At 41.2% G+C, this 19,540-nt stretch overlaps 1 protein-coding gene across 2 annotated transcripts in view; it reads right to left on the bottom strand.

The window, feature by feature from the left end:
* The window catches only part of B3GALNT2 (beta-1,3-N-acetylgalactosaminyltransferase 2), a 57,168-nt gene extending 47,408 nt beyond the window's left edge, over nucleotides 1-9,760 (bottom strand). Inside the window, exon 1 of one of the 2 annotated variants that reach the window (XM_077894436.1) lies at nucleotides 9,484-9,760. In XM_077894436.1, the coding sequence (XP_077750562.1) occupies nucleotides 9,484-9,595 (112 nt within the window). In that variant the 5' untranslated portion in view covers nucleotides 9,596-9,760. The remainder of the gene's footprint in view (nucleotides 1-9,483) is intronic. The other variant, XM_077894435.1, reaches the window with a different exon arrangement.
* Between the last annotated feature and the right edge of the window lie 9,780 nt (nucleotides 9,761-19,540).

Genomic DNA, 19,540 nt, shown 5'->3' with positions numbered 1-19,540 from the left:
AAATCATGCAATAGTAGGCAGTATAAGTCCATTAGGCCATGAGCAGAATCCTGTTTCTTTTTAAGATAAAAGTTATTTAACTCCTTTTTTTTTTATTAAAGATTTTTTTTTTTAATTTAAGTACTCTCTACCCCCAACATGGGGCTTGAACTCACCACACTGAGATCAAGAATCTCAAGCTCAGGGGCCTGGGTGGCTCAGCTGGTTGGGCATCTGACTTTGGCTCAGGTCCTGATTCTGGGGTTCTGGGATTGAGCTCTGCATCAGGCTCCCTGCTCAGCGGGGAGTCTGTTTTTCCCTCTAATCCCTGTTTGAGCATGCTCTATCAAATAAATAAATGAAATCTTAAAAAAAAAAAGTCTCATGGTTCTACTGACTGAGCCAGTCAGCCACTCTGAAAAGTTAGGTAACTTCTTGAGCCTCAGTTTCCTTAACTACAAATGGGTATAGTAACACTTCTCATACAGTTGTTGTAAAAACTAAAAGAGATAATGTTTATAAAGGTCCTGGTTTGGTAACCAAAATAACAGGCACTCACTGGCAACCAAGAGCAACTATAACAACCACAACGAACATGTGCTTTCAAAGGTGAAGGCCTAAGTTAACGATAGTTAAGGGGCACCTGGGTGGCTCAGTGGGTTGAGCATCTGACTCTTGATTTTGACTCAGGTCATGAGATCAAGCCCCATATCGGGCTCTGTGCTAGGCATGGAGCCTGCTTGGGATTCTCTTCCTCCCTCTCCTTCTGCCCTGCCTCACTGTGGCTCTTGCTCTCTCAAAAAAAAAAAAAAAAAAAAAATTAGTAAGTTTGGGAAATAAAGCTGAAAGACTACTATGCTGGAATCTACCAGAACCCTCATTAACACCAATAAATTCTACAGCCAGCAAACCCTGTGTCATTTACTAAATATTCTAAAGAATGAAAGAGGGAGACAACATTTCCAGGGAGGCCAAACAAAAACAAAACAAAAACAAAAACCCACCAAAAATCAAGTGACAAATCACGTGAATGGCTCATTTTTTACTGCCATAAGGGCTAATGGGCAGGACTACATTTAAATAAAAATTGTCCTTAGAAGACAGAAGGGAAAGATACTTTGTTTTTTACCACCAGTTTCAAAGCTGGAGAGCTACAAGCTTATATATAGTTCTGAAGAGGGGCCCATTTCACCTCTTTCTCCAATGATGGGAATGGATCCAAAATGTTTCCAAAAATAACTTAAGGTCAGAGATCTTTACTACATTAAGTGCAATGTTTTTTATATGCCATAGGATCCACATATTCAGCCAAAAGACAACAAAAACATGTTGACATTTTTTCAAAGGGCCAATTAAAATAATAAAATCTGGGAGACAGATTCTTCTAATAGGATACCTGAAGAATATTACACTGTAACAATTCTAGGACTATAGAAATTTTTGTATAGATACCTTATTTTCCAAAACAGACACATTTCTTAAAAAAAAAATATAAACAAGGTAGAGATACTTGTTATTTTAGCCTACCATGAATCCTGTACTAAAATGGATTCTTCTTTAAAGGTAGGAATTTATCTTTTATCTTTCTTTTTTTTTTTTTTAAGATTTATTTTAAAGAGAGAGTGAGCACAAGTAAGACGGGTAGGGAGAGGGAGAGAGAAGGGCAAGCAGACTCTCCACTGAGCACAGGCTTGATCCCAGAACCAAGAGATCATGACCTGAGCCAAAACCAAGAGGCGACTGCACCACACAGGGGCCCTAGGCAGGAATTTATCTTTAATGTAAACCCAAACTTTCCTTGACTAAGCTTGCTTGTAATAGACCATTTATTGCACACCTGTAAAGTACTAAATACTATATACAGAGTATCATTTTAAGGTTTTGCATGTAGAGTATCATTTAATGCTCACAACCCTGAAATGTAGGTGGTGTCAGGCTCCTTGTTAAACAAATAAGGAAAGAGGCACAGAGAATTCAGTAATTTCTGAATTTCTGCCTTTTCCTAAGGCAAACAGCTAGTAAATGGTGCAGCTAAAATTTAATCCTGGGCGATTTAACTCCATTCTTCATCACTGTTCTATTAGGGGCACAGTTTGATATAGCTCATCTGAGACTAAATTCTCTAAATCTTTTATTCGTAACACCAGATCAGGTGGTGAATTAGTGATAAGTAGATCACTAGAAATGCTGGTTAGCATGTTATTTTTTTTTTATAAATTCATGGCGCAGGAACATTTTTTCTCAGATACACAGAACTGTACAATGAAAGTTGTAGCTACTGATGGAACTAACTCTAAATGAGCCTGAATCTGGAGAATAATTTAAATGCTTATGTAAAATTGGCAATGATATATCCCATTTCACCCTCTACTTTTTCACAGAGAAATATTAAGTACTTTTAGCAACAAGAATGAGGCAAATGTAGTAACCAGATATATCTGACATTGATTCCATAGCCAAAGTGCTGCATGATACCAGTAATAAGCTATTTAAATCTCTGTACCTCAGTTTCCTAATGGAAAAAAAAGTGATACCAAAAAGTCTTCAGATGGTCTATTTCATTCATTTCAAAATGTCTTCTGGAATGATTAAAAGCCAGAGAAGGGCAAAATCACATTTAACCTTAATTAATTCCTCATTTACCTGACATCATCAGGAAACAAAGTTGATGCACAAAAGTAAAATCATAAAATAACTAAAATAATCTGTTAAATGCCAAATATCACTGCCTCATTTTTGGTAGATAATCAAAATGAACCTTTGAGAAATGGATTACATGAAATAATTTAACTTGTTCTTGATGACAAAGTCTTCATGAAAAATTTCTCAAATCCCTTTCTCATGATTAATTCTACCCGTTGCTTCAATTTGGACGCTTATCTCTCCCTGGACCATGACAAAGGCATCCTAATGATGAGCACTGAGTAATACATGGAAGTGCTGAATCATTGTATTGTGCACCTGAAACTAATACAACAGTGTATGTTAACTACGCTGGAATAAAAAAAAAAAAAAGAGAGAGAGAGACAATTGGGAAATTTTGAACTAAGTATTGCAAAGAATCATTAATTTTTCTAATCATGATGATGGTTTTTGTGGTTATGGTTTTTTAAAGTCTATCTTTAGAGGTAATGTACTAAGATATTTATGGAAATAATAACTTATCTGTGATTTGCTTCCAAATAATCCAGTGGGAAGAAGTGGGTTGGTGTGTTTGTGAAAAATATGAGCTGAAGGTGTATGATGAATACATAATATTTGTTATAATCTTCTGCTTTTGGGTATGTTTAAAAATTTTCATAATAAAAACTTAAAATACGGAAAAAAAAAAAACCACCCAAGGCTATCCTAACAGTTTATTCCTAGTTTCTTCATATCACTACCAAACAAGATTTTTCTAAAAATTATTAAGTATATAATAAAGATGACCATGTGGCATGTGAAAATCCCATGGCTTATGGTTGCAAACTACTTTTTGATCTCATTCCACTTCTCTCTGCCACTGCCAATCCTCTCTGCTTCTAATCCATGTCTAAGCTGCTTCTATTGAACTGCTTTAGTTTACATGCATTTCTACTTTTCTTGCAGAGGAGAAGTGCATGGCAGATTCTGGCCTTTAAAAAACTTCTCCCTCCAGATATACTGAAAAACAGGTTTCTAAAGACTCAACCAAAAAACTATTAGAAATAATAAATTCAGTAAAGTTGGGGGGAAAATCAGCGGCACTTCAATACACTAAGAATGAACTATCAAAAAAAAAAAAGAAGAAAAAAGAAATTCAGTAATCAATCCTATTTACAATTGAATCAAAATGATTAAGACATCTAGAAATAAATTTAACCAAGGAGGCAAAAGATCTGTACACTGGAAGCTGTAAGACATTGAAGAGAGAAACTGAAGAAGACAAAAATAAATGGAATGATATATTCTGTGCTTGTGGGCTGGAAGAATATTTTTTTAAATGTCCATAGTACCCAAAGCAATCTATAGATTCAATGCAATGCCTATCAAAATTCTAGTGGCATCTTTCACAGAAATACAGCAAACAACCCTAACATTTGTATGAAACTACAGAAGACCTTAAATAGGCACAGCAATCTCGGGAAAGAACAAAAGAGGAGGGCACCACGCAGCATAAGCTCTTCTATCATCATCGAAGAGGGGATGATTACAGCAATACAGGCCTACCTCAAGAAACAAGAAAAATCTCAAATAATCTAACCTTATACCTAAAGAAGCTAGAGGAAGAACAAAACCCAAAGCCACCAAAAGAAAATGATAAATATGAAAGCAGAAATAAATGATAACAATAAATGAAAGACTATGATAACAATAGAATGGATCAATGAAACCAAGAGCTAGTTCTCTCAAAACATCAACAAAATTGATAAATCTTAGCCAGACTCATCAAAAAAATCATTATTCACCATGATCAAGTAAGATTTACTCCAGGGTTGCAAGAGTGGTTCAGTATTTGCAAATCAACATGACTGAAAAGACACATGCATTCCTATGTTTGTTGCAGTTATTATTTACAGTAGCCAAGATATGGAAGTAGCCCATGTGTCCATCAACAGATAAATGGATAAACATGTGATATATACACAATGGAATATCACAACCATAAAAAAGAATGAGATCTTATCATCTGCAACAGCATAGAGGGACCAAGAGAGTATGATGCCAAGTGAAATAAGTCAGTCAGAGAAAGACAAATACAGTATGATCTTACTTTTACATAGAATCTAAACCAAACAGAACACCAAACTCAAAGAACAGACAGGTGGTTTGCAAAGATGAGGGGTGGCATGTGAAGGGAGTCAAAAGATTCTATCTATGTAAAAGTAAGATCATACTGTATTTGTCTTTCAAGGAAATGTGGAGAATTATTTCAAGGAAATGGCTCCTCTCCTCCATTACTGCTGGAGTGGAATTTGGTAGTCTTCTGTGGGACAATTTGCCAATATACATGAAATACCTCAAACTGTGTAACTTCTTTTTTTGAAGTAGGTGCCATGCCCAGCACGGAGCCCAACATGGGGCTTGAACTCATGACCCAGAGATCAAGACCTGAACGGAGATCAAGGGTTGGCTGCTTAACCGACTAAGCCACCGAGACGCACCAGAACTGCAGAACCTTTATCTAGCAATTCCACGTCTAAGAACTTATTCTAGAGAAATAAATAGTGATGTACTAAAACATCTCTATTCATCAGAGTGTCACTTATTAATAGTGGAAAACTGCAAAATCTATAAATGCAGAAATAAGGAATTAAATTATGGTTTATCTATATGCTAGAATATTAAGCAGCCATTAAAATGATGTTGTAGAATTACATTATATTGTAATTCACCATATTAAGACCAGCAGACTATAAGAACTATGTACATACTGCATGGCTCCATTTATATAAAGTACAAACAGGCAAATCTCTACCATTTAAGATCAGGATAGTGGTTACCACTCCTGGCAGTGACAGAAGAGAATATGAAGGAGCTTCTGGGGTGCTGGATTAGTTGAGTTCATTCAGTTTGTGAAAATGTACCAAGCTACACATTTACATGCCCTTTTCTGAATATATATTATACATCAACACAGTTTTTTTAAAACATTTATTTATTCATGAGAGACAGAGAGGCAGAGACATAGGCAAAGGGAGAAACAGATTCCTCACAGGGAGCCCGATGGGGGATTTGATCCCGGAGCCCTGGGATCACACCCTGAGCCAAAGACAGATGCTCAACTGCTGAGCCACCCAGGCGTCCCCATCAATACAGTTTTTAAAAAATACTAAGTAATTTCCCTCAAATAGGCACTTTATGTGCATTCAAAAACCATAATATAGATTTTTCCTGTTTTTAAAAATAATTTCACATTTTTCTACAAAGACTTTATTAGATAAAAATTTAAATTATAAGGTCATCACAGAATGTGAATAGATGATCTGTAGGTGACAAATTCATACTTAGTTTTATTCTTTTGGTTCATTTTTTCAAATTATTAAGCACCTCCTATGTTCACTGTTCTAGATGGTAGATATACAGTAATAAACAAAAAACAAATCTTCATGTCAGGAATAATTAAAACCCCACACAAGCTCCCTGAGAACAATGGCATTCTCTTCTCAAATACGTATTATATCCTGAGGGTCTGGCAACTTGCTAAGCTCTATACTTAGAGTGGACATCCAAAATTTTTTCAAGACCCAGGGAAGCTGACTTCAAAACTGTTCAAAATAGACCCAAGGATTCTTAAAAATCAGGCCAAAAATTCCATGTTCTCACATGCATACTCTCTAATGACATCAATCACAGATAAGAAGAAATCTTGGAAATGAGGGAAATATACAAATTCATCACAGATCTACTGATAAGGACAATCATCACATGTACTACTAGCATGCTCTCACCAATCTCAAAAACTTTCCCAAACACCTCACTAGCCTATGCACCAGCCACCACTATCCTACTCCTCCTCTCGAAAATTCATGGAGTGTTTACTATGAATCAGGCACTTTTCTAGGTGTTGAATTAATTGAATCTTCACAACAACCCTAAGAGAACATCATTTTATAAATAAGGAAACTGAAGCATAGAGACAAGATTAACATATAGGGATAATTTTGCATGAATGGCCCGAGGCAAAATTGCAAAGGAAGCTCCATTTGTCTTTGGCCTTCTCCTTGCTCCATGTTTGTTTCAATTTGACAAGTTTTAAGGACCTCAGAGCAAGGATTCTGCATCTAGTTGGATACCTAGGACTCTAAGCATTTATTGAATATCGGATATGTTTCATCCCTTTCTCTTTGGTTTCTTTTTCTCCAAATATCCTAGAATGACAGGACTTCTTTGGTCTCATCATTTTGCTAAATTTACTGTTACATAATTCCAAAGGCATTACCCAAAATGAGTATAATATACAAACTATATCCTCTATCTATATTCTCCAGTTCAATGTCCGTCTCCACTCTCCTCATCCACCCCTAGGTGTGCTGGATTTCACAAGAGATCTGCTTCCCCTTCACCAGTTGCTCTCCTGGACCATATTTGGCTGTTTCAAGTGAGCCACTAATTAGAGAAGTATCAGGTGCTGATAGGACTCCCACGCGTCATTCAGGTCCCTGCTCATCAGCACTTCTTTAGAGGGGCCTCCTCTGAACCTCTCTATTTAGAACAGCAGCGCACCATTTTCAATCCTCTTACACTACTTTTTGTCATCCCACCTATCACTGTCCCCTTTGATATTTAATAATTATTTTTTCTCTTGACTTCCTTTCTAAATTGTAAACTGCAGGTGCTTGGGTGGCTCAGTTGAGTAAGCATCTGCCTTTGGCTCAGGTCATGATTCCAGGGTCCTGGGATTGAGTCCTGCGTCCAGCTTCTTGCTCAGAAGGGAGCCTGCTTCTCCCTCTGTCCCTCCCCCTGCTCTCTCTCTCTCTCTTAAATGAATAAATAAAATCTTTAAAACAATAAACTGCAAACCGCATGACAGCAGGGACTTGATCTGGATTACTGCTGTAATTCCATGCCTATAGCAGAAGTGGGCAGAGTAGACTCTCAAAGATTTGCTGAATTCATTACAAGTCAGAGGGTCATTCTTAATATTAAGGAAGGTAAATTTCCCTTAAAAAAAAAATACTGCTACCACTTAATGAGCCTGAAGACAAAGAAACAGAGAAGAGAACAAACACAAATCTTAAAACATTAATTCAAGAGAAGAATATTCAACCAAATCTTTGGTTTTCTCTCTCACTTTAGGCTGAAGGTATAAGGGTAGAAATGTAAAAGCGCCCAAATGTTTTAGTTTGGACATTGTGGTGACACAACGGGAAAAGGAGCTGCAGGAAATTTTAGCGATCAATATGCTTCTGCTGTTTTTAGTTTTGAAAAGTGAAAGGAGTCTGTTAGGTTTCATTTAGATTAAAATACCTCATTTATCATCCAACCAGATGCACGATATCCATCTGAAGTCAATTTAAGTAACAGAGTACTGATTTCTCCACCCATAGCTGGATCCTCTCCGTGGCCTACTTCCCAGTCCCCTTAATCTAGCTCAGGCCAACCTGAGGGCAGATACGGGCATTGTCTAAACACTACGAGGACAGGAAAAACTTCACTGAAACTAAGAAATTGCCTATTCAGTTTTAAGCTTCAAGGCAAAGAGGTGTTGCTTGTTTATGGAACCCTAAAAGACTATTAAGGTCATAAATATCCTAAGAATGCTCTGCAAGTAAATTCTAGCAGCACTCTCTCACACAAAAGGCAAGAAAGCTGTAAAACACAAACCTAACAGATGTTACAAAGCATTTTATATCTATGGCACTATTTCCTCCGCTCGGTTTACAAAAACCAAAAAAAAAAAAAAAAAAAAGCCTCAAATCCTAACCTGTTAACAGGTTAAATGCTCTGTAACCACTGTTTTTTTTTTTTTTTTTTCATTAAGTAATTTAAACTTTAAATTCTATTCAGGTAACACAAATAGCCTTTTCAAAGAGCTTGTGGTTTGTCTAATAGGAAAAGATTCTAAGACATTGTTACCAGTATAAAGGATCCCATTGCAACAATGAGATTGCTTTGAGAACTGCCCAATTAGTGTCTATGCTTCCTACTTAAAAAGTAAGGCACAGACTCATCTCAGAATCACAAATATTGCAGTCTAATTTTTAAAACTTTTGGTTAAGAAAACAGCTGTTCTGGGGAGTAGTAGTTGGGAAAAAACTCCCTGAGTAGTTGGAACACAAAATAACTATTACCTCATTTTAAAAATGTCCTAGGGCAACCATTAAAAAAGAAGACAAGAAAAAAGGGGGAACTCCATTAACAAAAACAAACAAACAAACAAACAAACAAAAATGCACCGGGTACCTACTACGGACAAAGCCTTCTATCCATCAGGCCGGGAAAGGAACGAGAAAGAACAAAGGTCTCTTTCCCACGAGAGGGTAAGTTTTCGAACAAGTGGATATGACCGTTCGGAGAATTTCGTGTCTCCACGTCGACTTCACTAACAGGCTTCGCAAGCCAACTCCCAGGAACAGGTCCGCCCGAGGCCAGGCCCTACCTAGTTCGTGTCCCGATTTGTTGGACCGACTGACATCACAGTTTTCAAAGAAAACAAAGTGCAGTAAATTCTCACGGCAAAGTGATCCTCAAAAGCAAAACCCAGCCTTGGCAAGCACGCTCGGGCACGGCCCACGGCGCTAAGGCCCCCGAGTCCGGGCGCCTGGAGCGAGGAAGGCCGACCGCCGGGGGAGCGGCCCGGGGACAGACGACTCGCGGGGCGGGCGGGGCTCGCGTGGCCGCGCAGGAAAGCGGGAGGTGAGCAGCGGCGCCCACGCGAAGCGAGAAGAGCGCCCCGAGGCTGCCCGGTTACCGCCCCGAGGATGAAAAGGGCCGTTTGTCTCGCCTGCGGCGGGTCGCACTCGGCCCGCTGCCCCCTCCGGGGCTCGGCGGCGGCCTCCCTCCCCTCACGGCCTCCTGGCCCGCGCGGCCCCAGGACCTCACCTGCGGGGCCGGCCCCGGAGGCGCGGGCGGGCGGCGGGGAGCGCAGCCGCAGCCAGAGGTGCAGCGCGGCCCCGAGCACACACGGGCACAGCAGCACCAGCCAGTTTCGCATTGGCCGCCCCCGCCGGCTCCACCTCGCGCCCCCGCCACGCGCCGGGCTCTCCCGCGTCCCGGCGGAGAGGGAGGGGACCCGCGAAGAGCGAGGCCGAGGGGCGGCGGCCGACGCACGCGCGACCCCTCTGGGCACGCCTGCCCTCGCTCCCGCCGCCGGCCAGGCTCCTCGCGGTTGCCGGCCCCGCGCCTCAGGCTCCTCCAACCGCGGGCGGCGGCGACTCAGCCGGCCAGGCCCCGCCCCCTCCGCTTGGCCTTCCCCCGGCCCCACCCACCTCCCCCGCCCCGCCCCGCCCCCTCCCCTCGCGGCCCCTCCCGCGCCCGCGGGCCAGCTGGGAGCTGAAGTCCTGCTCTGGGCCTACGCAGGGAGCGCACCCCGGTGGTCCCGAGGCGCGAAAACCACATTTCCCATAATCGCATGCACTTGCTTTGCGTCCCTCGGCGGTCGCGGAGGGGAAGCGCGAAGCGCCACTTGGAGCATGCGCGTCCCCTCCTGACGCCTACATCCTCCCGAGAGCCGAGGGGGGGTGGTGCGCGGCGCCAAGTTGTCGGTGGCCGGCACTACTGCGGGGGGGAACCGCGGAGGCGAAGGTTGCCCGGGGCCTCGGATTTAAAGGAGACCTGAGTGACGCCTGTTTTAAGTCACGCAGAGCTCGGTTGTGCGAACGCCCGCCTTCTCTGGGAGGCGGGACCCTGCTGAGGTCTCCTTGGCCCGAAGAGCGGGCCGAGGCCGTGGGAGGCGTGTGTCTCCGGCGGTGAATCGCCCCGCGAGCCTTAGTGCGGGTGCGCTGCGTGCGCGGCTCCAGCCCGGGGCCCCGCGCCGGCCCCTGGGAGCTCAGGACACGGTCTCACCAGGGGTCTCACCAGAGGTCCAGCTGGGCGGTACGAGCCATGGTCCAGGCGAGGGTAAAATTGCACCTGCCCCGGATCCAGACTGGGGAGAGCAAAACGACACCTCCTCTAGGACGGAGCCGTGACAGCCCAAGACGCGGGCTGCGAGCGGCCCGTGGGAAGGATCTGAGCACCCCAGCTCGGAGACCAGGCCCTGCCTGGTGCAGCCGGGCCCCAGGACCAGAGCCGGGTCGAGGCCGAGGTCAAGGGTGCCCCCGCTAAGGAGGAGGAGGGAGGGATGAAAACAAACGCCTGGCGGATGATGGTTTTTCGTTTTTCTTTTTTCTTTTCTTTTCTTTTTTTTTTTTTTTTTTTTTTTAATTTGCACAAGTTGTGGCAACAGAAAGTAACTATATTGTTGAGTAAAGTCTTGATTGAAGGACACAGAAAATCCATTTAAAAGAAACTTAAGGGAAAAAATTGAATTTATTCAAGTAACTGAACGATGCAGGAGGAGATGTCTCAGGCACTGTCAGTACCATAGTCTCACTGAGTGACAATTTAATCTCACCAAAACAACTATTAAAGTTACTTTTTTTTTTTTTTTTTAAATAAACTCCATGCCCAACTTGGGGCTTGAACTCATATCGTGGAGACTGAGTTGCATACTCTACCAACTGAGCCAGCCAGGCATCCCTGAAGTTCCTTCTTATTTGAATATTTTATAATGCTGCCGGTACTCTAACTTTATTTTTTTTTTAAGATTTTATTTATTTATTCATGAGAGACAGAGAGAGGCAGACATAGGCAGAGGGTGAAGCAGGCTCCATGCAGGGAACCTGATGTGGGACTCGATCCCAGGACTCCAGGATCACGCCCTGGGCCAAAGGCAGGTGCTCAACCGCTGAGCCACCCAGGCGCCCCTCTATTTAACTTTAAAATCTGTTTACTAGTTATAAAAAAGCTGTAAGCCTAAGATGTTCATACTATACATTTGTACTTAAAATAATAAAAACAATTTAATTACCAAGTAGGGTCAGAAAGATTTTTTTTACCTTTAAAGGGATTTGTAGTTACTTATTGCTACTTAACAAGTTATTCCAAAACTTTTAAAAAATATTTTTTTATTCATGAGGAACAGAGACAGAGAGGCAGAGGGAGAGAAGCAGGCTCCCTGCATGGAACCAGATGTGGGATTTGATCCCAGGACTCTGGGATCACGACCTGAGCTGAAGGCAGATATTCAACCACTGAGCCACCCAGGCGTCCCCAAAACATTTTTTTAAGATTGTACTTATTTTTTTGCAAGAGAGAGAGAGTGAGAGCACACAAGTGGGAGGGGAGGGGAACAGAGGGAGAGGGAGAAGCAGAGTCCCTGCTGAGCAAGTAGCCCAAAGTAGAGCTAGATCCCAGAAGATCATGATCTGAGCCAAAGGCAGATGCTCAACTGACTGAGCCACCCAGGTGCCCCTTACTCTAAAACTTTTAAAACAACAATATTTATTATCTTTCACAATTTCTGTGGGTCAGGAATTTGGGAGGTAAGTTCTGGTTCAGGGTCTCCCATAAAGTTGCAGGCAGATGTCAGCTGGGGCTGTGCTCATCTGAAGGCTTGACTGGTGCTGGGGAATCAGCTTCCTAGTGGCTCACTCCTGTGGCTGGCAAGTTGGTTCTGCCTTTTGGCCTAAATTCCTCTTTAAATGGTTTTCTCTCGCAAGATGCTTTGATGTCCCAATACCATAGTGGCTTCCTTCCCCAAGAGCTGTAGATCCAAGAAACCAGTGCAGATGGCTGTGATGCCTTTTATGATGAAGCTTTGCATGACACACATTGTTCCTTCCAATCACCACCACTTCATTCTACCAAAAGAAGTCGGTAAAGAAGTCGACCGCCGAGTGACGCATTACACAGAATGAATAGAACGCTGGCCCCAATTCACTGTAGGAGGGAGGGATCACACAAAGGTGTGAGTACCAGGAACTGAGGATCATTGTGGGTCATGATATAGGCTGGCTACCACAATATGTTTCTAAACAGTTTGGGGAGTCTAGGGTCCCCTACATATTTGCTATGGCCCCTGAATACCCCCAAGACAAGAATGAACAATATTTTCTTGTGGGAAACAGAATTAGTGGGCTGTGATCATTATGATTCTTGGCCAAATGTCACCAAGATCTGTGTGTTCCCTTTCCAGAATGTCATTTAGATATAGCAAAAAGGAAGGAGGCTGTGCAATGTGTACAAATTTCTTGTTTGAAATTCTTTGTTTAGGAACTATGCCTATCTTCTCTCTACATTTTAATGAAGGAAATTGTGAAAGTAATAATTGGTTATTACTAAAGGTATCATATTTTTCATCTTTAAGAAGGATAGTAAAAGGGGCACACTCATTCACATAAGATGTACTGCTGGTGGTAATCCCCAACTTCTGGGATGGTAAGTGCCCAGGCCAGGTGTGGAGCACGTGGGTGAGGCCACTCCAGTGCTGGGCATAGCCCCGTGGATTGCCTTCTTGTGCCTGACCGGCAGATGCTCTGCCTCTGGGCACCCATGGGTGGGCTGCACAGGGCCCCTGGGCAGCAAATTTACAAAAAGAAAGGTAGAAAAAGGCCTCTGTTGATGTCCTAAAACATTCATTTTGTGGTTTACAAATTATACTGAGTTAACTCAAAAAGAGAAATAATTTCTATTTTAGGCAGATCTATTTATTCAACAAATCCTTAATTGAGCATCTATTATATGCCAGGCACTTTGGTCATAGGTACTTGGGATAAATTGATGAACAGAACAGAGATCCCTGTCCTGGAGTGGTGGGGGTGGGGCAGACTGTAGACTATAGCAAGTAGAGAAATTCATTTTAAAAGCATGTAGATGATGGTAAATGTGACAGAAAATACTAAAAGCAGAGCAGGATGGGGGACTTGGGAATACAGGAGTGAAATGGGGCTACTGCAGTATTAAATAGTATTTATATAACTGTTCAAAGTTATAATGAGCACTGAAAGGGGAATAAACAAAACCATCCTAATGTTTGACATTAGCTAATTAAGATGTCGTTCCTTCCAATCACCAAAATGCTTTAACCTACAGGGGGATCTTCAGTGGTGTTCTGACAAGCCTATAACAGACAGAGCTTTGAATAACTTTATAGTTCTGCAGATCTCACCACAGTGGGAGCTGCTGTCACTTGTTGATAGGAGCAGTGACCTTCCATTTACTTGTCATCTATAACCCTCTAATAAACTCAAGACTAAGAGGGGTAAAGATTGTAAGAGAGACAATGTGTGTAATGGAAAGAATAAAATTACAAAAAAAAAAAAAAAAACAAACAAAAACAGAGATGATGTGAACAGCCTGTGTAGTCAAAAGGTACTCATAGTTTAAGATGTGAACAAGTTAACAGAGAATTAGGATGAGGAATAAGCAAACCAGGATGGTTGATCACCATGGTTGCAATTCAGTGTAATATGAAAAAGGAATCACATGTTGTGGCCACATAGAGCAGGAGGTACCTGACCAACCCCAGAAGAGGTTCTCCCTTGAAAACACAGGGCTGGGGCTTAAAATCAAAGAGGCCAGTTAAGAAGACCAGAGGGTAATAGAGGCATTTAAGAGCACCTTAGGTGGGTCACCTGGCTGGCTCAGTCAGTGGTGCATGTGACTCTTGATCTTGGGATTGTGAGTTTGAGCCCCACACTGCTGCTGGATGTAGAGCCTACTTTAAAAAAAAAAAAAAAAAAAAGGCACCTTAGACAAAAATAAATAAATAATAATAAGAATAAAAAGACAACTAACTAACCAGGGTCACCTAGGTGGAGCTGTTGGTTGAGAGATTGACTCTTAGTCTTGGCTTAGGTCATGATCTCAGGGTTGTGGGATCAAGCCCTGATTTGGGCTCCACACTCATTGGGGAGTCTGTTTGGGACTGTCTCTCCCTCTCTCTCTGCCCCATCCCCCTCTCAAATAAATAAATAAATAAATCTTTAAAAGACAAACAAACAAAAACCCAAATAACCCCTAGATAGTGATGACATTGCAATTAGGGAAATGCAAACAATTTGGCATGACCGTAAAGTTAGGACTGGAGAATGGTGAGCAGTGGCCAGAAAACAGAGGCCAGGTCATCCTCACATGCTATGCTAAGGAATTTGAATTTTATCTGGAAGGCTCTGGAGAAGAATTTTTTTTTTTTCTGACTACAAAAGTAATACATGATTATAAAAAGGAATTTGGAAGATACAGAAAAATATAAAAAACATACTGGGTTTTCTTTGGCATTTTGTTTATTTTTTATTTTAATTTTTAAAAAGATTTATTTATTTATTTGAGGAGGGTGGGGGAGGAGCAGAGGCAAAGAATATTAAGCAAACTCCCTGCCAAGCACAGAGTCCCAATGCGAGGCTCAATCTCATGACCCTGAGTTCATGACCTGAGCTGAAACCAAGAGTCATATGCTTTAACCAACTGAGCCACCTAGGCTCATTTTCATTAAAAAAAAAATTGCAAGCATACTGTAAATATGAAGTCATAGCCATTTATTTCACCTAACAAATAAGCATTACACATTTAAATAATAGTCTTAGGAAATATAACTTTGAATCATGTATTCACTTGTAAGGTGAACAAGTGAATTACCTGGTTCCCTATTATTGGACCTATGGGTTGTTTCCATTTTCCCAATATAATCAATAATATTAGCACTTCTGTGCATAAAACTTTATCCATGTTTAGATGACTTCCATTTTATTTATTTTTATTTTTAGTATATTTTTTATTGGAGTTTGATTTGCCAGCATATAGCATAATACTCAATGCTCATCCTGTCAAATGCCCCCCTCAGTGCCCATCACCCAGTCCCCCTGTCCCCACTCCCACCTCCCTTTCCACAACCCCTTGTTCGTTTCCCAGAGTTAGGAGTCTCTCATGTTCTGTCATCCTCACTGATATTTCCCACTCATTTTCTCTCTTTTCCCCCTTATTCCCTTTCCCTATTTTTAATATTCCCCAAATGAATGAGACCATATAATGTTTGTCCTTCTCCGGTTGACTTACTTCACTCAGCATAATACCCTCCAGTTCCATCCACGTCGAAGCAAATGGTGGGTATTTGTCGTTTCTAATGGCTGAGGAATATTCCATTGTATATACCACTTCTTTATCCATTTATCTTTTGATGGACACCGAGGCTCCTTCCACAGTTTGGCCACTGTGGACATTGCTGCTATAAACATTGGGGTGCAGGTGTCCTGCTGCTTCACTGCATCTGTATCTTTGGGGTAAATCCTCAGCAGTGCAATAGCTGGGTCGTAGGGCAGGTCTATTTTTAACTTTTTGAGGAACCTCCACACAGTTTTCCAGAGTGGCTGCACCAGTTCACATTCCCACCAACAGTGCAGGAGGGTTCCCCTTTCTCCACATCCTCCCAACATTTGTGGTTTCCTGTCAGGTTAATTTTCAATATTCTCACTGGTGTGAGGTGGTATCTCATTGTGGTTTTGATTTGTATTTCCCTGATGGCAAATGATGCGGAGCATTTTCTCATGTGCTTGTTGGCCATGTCTATGTCTTCCTCTGTGAGATTTCTGTTCATGTCTTTTGCCCATTTCATGATTGGATTGTTTGTTTCTTTGCTGTTGAGTTTAATAAGTTCTTTATAGATCTTGGATACTAGCCCTTTATTTATTTTTTAAAGACTTTTTTATTTATTCATGACAGACACAGAAAGAGAGAGAGAGGCAGAGACACAGGCAGAGGGAGAAGCAGGCTACATGAAGGGAGCCGGACATGGGACTCGATTCTGGGTTTCCAGGATCACACCCTGGGCCGAAGATGACGCCAAACCGCTGAGCCCCCTGGGCTGCCTGGATACTAGCCCTTTATCTGATATATCATTTGCAAATAGCTTCTCACATTCTGTAGGCTTTTAGTTTTGCTGACTGTTTCTTTTGCTGTGCAGAAGCTTTTTATCTTGATTAAGTCTCAATAGTTCATTTTTGCTTTTGTTTCTTTTGCCTTCATAGATGTATCTTGCAAGAAGTTGCTGTGGCCATGATCAAAAAACATGTTGCCTGTGTTCTCCTCTAGGATTTTGATGGACTCTTGTCTCACATTTAGATCTTTCATCCATTTTGAGTTTATCTGTGTGTCTTGTGTAAAAGATGGTCTAGTTTCATTCTTCTGCACGTGGCTGTCCAATTTACCCAGCACCATTTATTGAAGAGACTGTCTTTTTTTCCAGTGGATAGTCTTTCCTGCTTTGTCGAATATTAGTTGACCATAGAGTTGAGGGCCCATTTCTGGGTTCTCTATTCTGTTCCATTGATCTATGTGTCTGTTTTTGTGCCAGTACCACACTGTCCTGATGATCACAGCTTTGTAATACAACTTAAAATCCGACATTGTGATATGCCCGGCTCTCACTTTCTTTTTCAATATTCCCCTGGCTATTCGGGGTCTTTTCTGATTCCACACAAATCTTAAGATACTTTGTTCCAACTCTGAGGAGAGTCCATGGTATTTTGATAGGGATTGCATTGAATGTGTAAAGTGCCCTGGGCAGCATTGACATTTTCACAATATTAATTCTTCCAATCCATGAGCATGGAATATTTTTCCATCTCTGTGTTTTCCTCAATGTCTTTCAGAAGTGTTCTGTAGTTTTTAGGGTATGGATCCTTTACCTCTTTGGTTAGGTTTATTCCTAGGTATCTTATGCTTTTGGGTGCAATTGTAAATGGGATTAACTCCTTAATTTCTCTTTCTTCAGTCTTACTGTTAGTGTATAGAAATGCCACTGATTTCTGGACATTGATTTTGTATCCTGCCACACTGCCGAATTGCTGTACGAGTTCTAGCAATCTTGGGGTGGAGTCTTTTGGGTTTTCTATGTATAGTATCATGTCATCTGCAAAGAGGGAGAGTTTGACTTCTTCTTTGCCAGTTTGAATGCATTTTATTTCCTTTTGTTGCCTGATTGCTGAGGCTAGGACTTCTGGTACTATGTTGAATAGCAGTGGTGAGAGTGAACATCCCTGACGTGTTCCTGATCTTAGGGGAAAGGCTCCCAGTTTTTCCCCATTGAAAAGGATGTTTTCTGTGGGCTTTTCGTAGACAGCTTTTAAGATGCTGAGGAATGTTCCCTCTATCCCTACACTCTGAAGAGTTTTGATCAGGAATGGATGCTGTATTTTGTCAAATGCTTTCTCGGCATCTAATGAGAGGATCATATGGTTCTTGTTTTTTCTCTTGTTTATATGATCTACCACGTTGATTGCTTTATGACTGTTGAAAGAGCCTTGCATCCCGGGGATAAATCCCACCTGGTCATGGTGAATAATCTTATTAATGTACTGTTGGATCCTATTGGCTAGTATCTTGTTGAGAATTTTTGCATCTGCGTTCATCAGGGATATTGGTCTATAATTCTCCTTTTTGGTGGAGTCTTTGTCTGGTTTTAGAATTAAGGTGATGCTGGCCTCATAGAAGTGAGTTTGGAAGTTTTCCATCCCTTTCTATCTTTCGGAACGGCTTTAGTAGAAAAGGTATTGTTTCTTCTTTAAATGCTTGATAGAATTCCCCTGAGAAACCATCTGGCCCTGGACTTTTGTGTCTTGGGAGGTTTTTGATGACTGCTTCAATTTCCTCCTGGTTATTGGCCTGTTCAGGTTTTCTATTTCTTCCTGTTCCAGTTTTAGTAGTTTGTGGTTTTCCAGAAATGCATCCATTTCTTCTAGATTGCCTAATTTATTAGCGTATAGATGCTCATAATATATTTTTTAAATCGTTTGTATTTCCTTGGTATTTGTTGTGATCTCTCCTTTTTAATTCGTGATTTTATTAATTAGAGTTTTTCTCTTTTGTTTTTAATAAGGCTGGCTAATGGTTTATCTATCTTATTAATTCTTTCAAAGAACCAACTCCTGGTTTTGTTGATCTGTTCCACAGTTCTTCTGGTCTCTATTTCATTGAGTTCTGCTTGGATCTTTATTAACTCTCTTCTTCTGCTGGGTGTAGGTTTTATTTGCTGTTTTTTCTCCAGTTCCTTTAGGTGCAAGGTTAGCTTGTGTATTTGAGTTTTTTCCAATTTTTTGAGGGATGCTTGTATTGCGATGTATTTCCCTCTCAGGACTGCTTTTGCTGTATCCCAAAGATTCTGAACGGTTGTATCTTCATTCTCATTAGTTTCCATGAATCTTTTTAATTCTTCCCTAATTTCCTGGTTGACCCTTTCATCTTTTAGCAGGATGCTCTTTAACCTCCACGTGTTTAGTTTCTTACAAATTTCTTCTTATGATTGAGTTCTAGTTTCAAAGCATTTTGTTCTGAAAATATGCAGGGGACAATCCCAATCTTTTGGTATCAGTTGAGACCTGATTTGTGACCCAGTATGTGGTCTAATCTGGAGAAAGTTCCATGTGCGCTTGAGAAGAATGTGTATTCAGTTGCATTTGGATGTAAAGTTCTGTAGATATCTGTGAAATCCACCTGGTCCAGTGTATCATTTAAAGCTCTTGTTTCTTTGGAGATGTTGTGCTTAGAAGATCTGTCATTTGCAGAAAGCGCCGTGTTGAAGTCTCCGTGTAAGTGTATTATTATCTAAGTATATCTTTACTTTAGTTATTAATTGATTGATATACTTGGCGGCTCCCACATTCGGGGCATAAATATTCATGTTGTTAGGTCCTTTTGTTGGATAGATCCTTTATGTATGATATAGTGTCCCACTTTGTCTCTTACTAGTCTTTGTGATAAACTTTATCTGATATGAGGGTTGCTACCTCTGCTTTCTTTTGAGGACCATTTGAATGGTAAATGGTTCTCCAACCTTTCATTTTCAGGCTGTAGGTGTCCTTAGGTCTAAAATGAGTCTCTTGTAGACAGCAAATAGATGGGTCTTAATATTTTGATGGGGTCATTAAGCCCATTCATGTTCAGAGATACTATTAAAAGATATGAATTTAGTGTCATCTTGATACCTATTCAGTCCCTGTTTTTGTGGATTGTTTCCTTGGACTTCCTCTTTCTTTTACAGAGTCCCCCTTAATATTTCTTGTAGTGCTGATTTGGTGGTCACATATTCTTTCAGTTTCTGCCTATCTTGGATGCTCTTTATCTC

Source organism: Canis aureus, chromosome 4, assembly GCF_053574225.1.
Source record: "Canis aureus isolate CA01 chromosome 4, VMU_Caureus_v.1.0, whole genome shotgun sequence".
Taxonomy (NCBI): domain Eukaryota; kingdom Metazoa; phylum Chordata; class Mammalia; order Carnivora; family Canidae; genus Canis; species Canis aureus.
The sequence above is the reverse complement of the archived record's forward strand: the minus strand, read 5'-3'. Positions and strand labels throughout refer to the sequence as shown.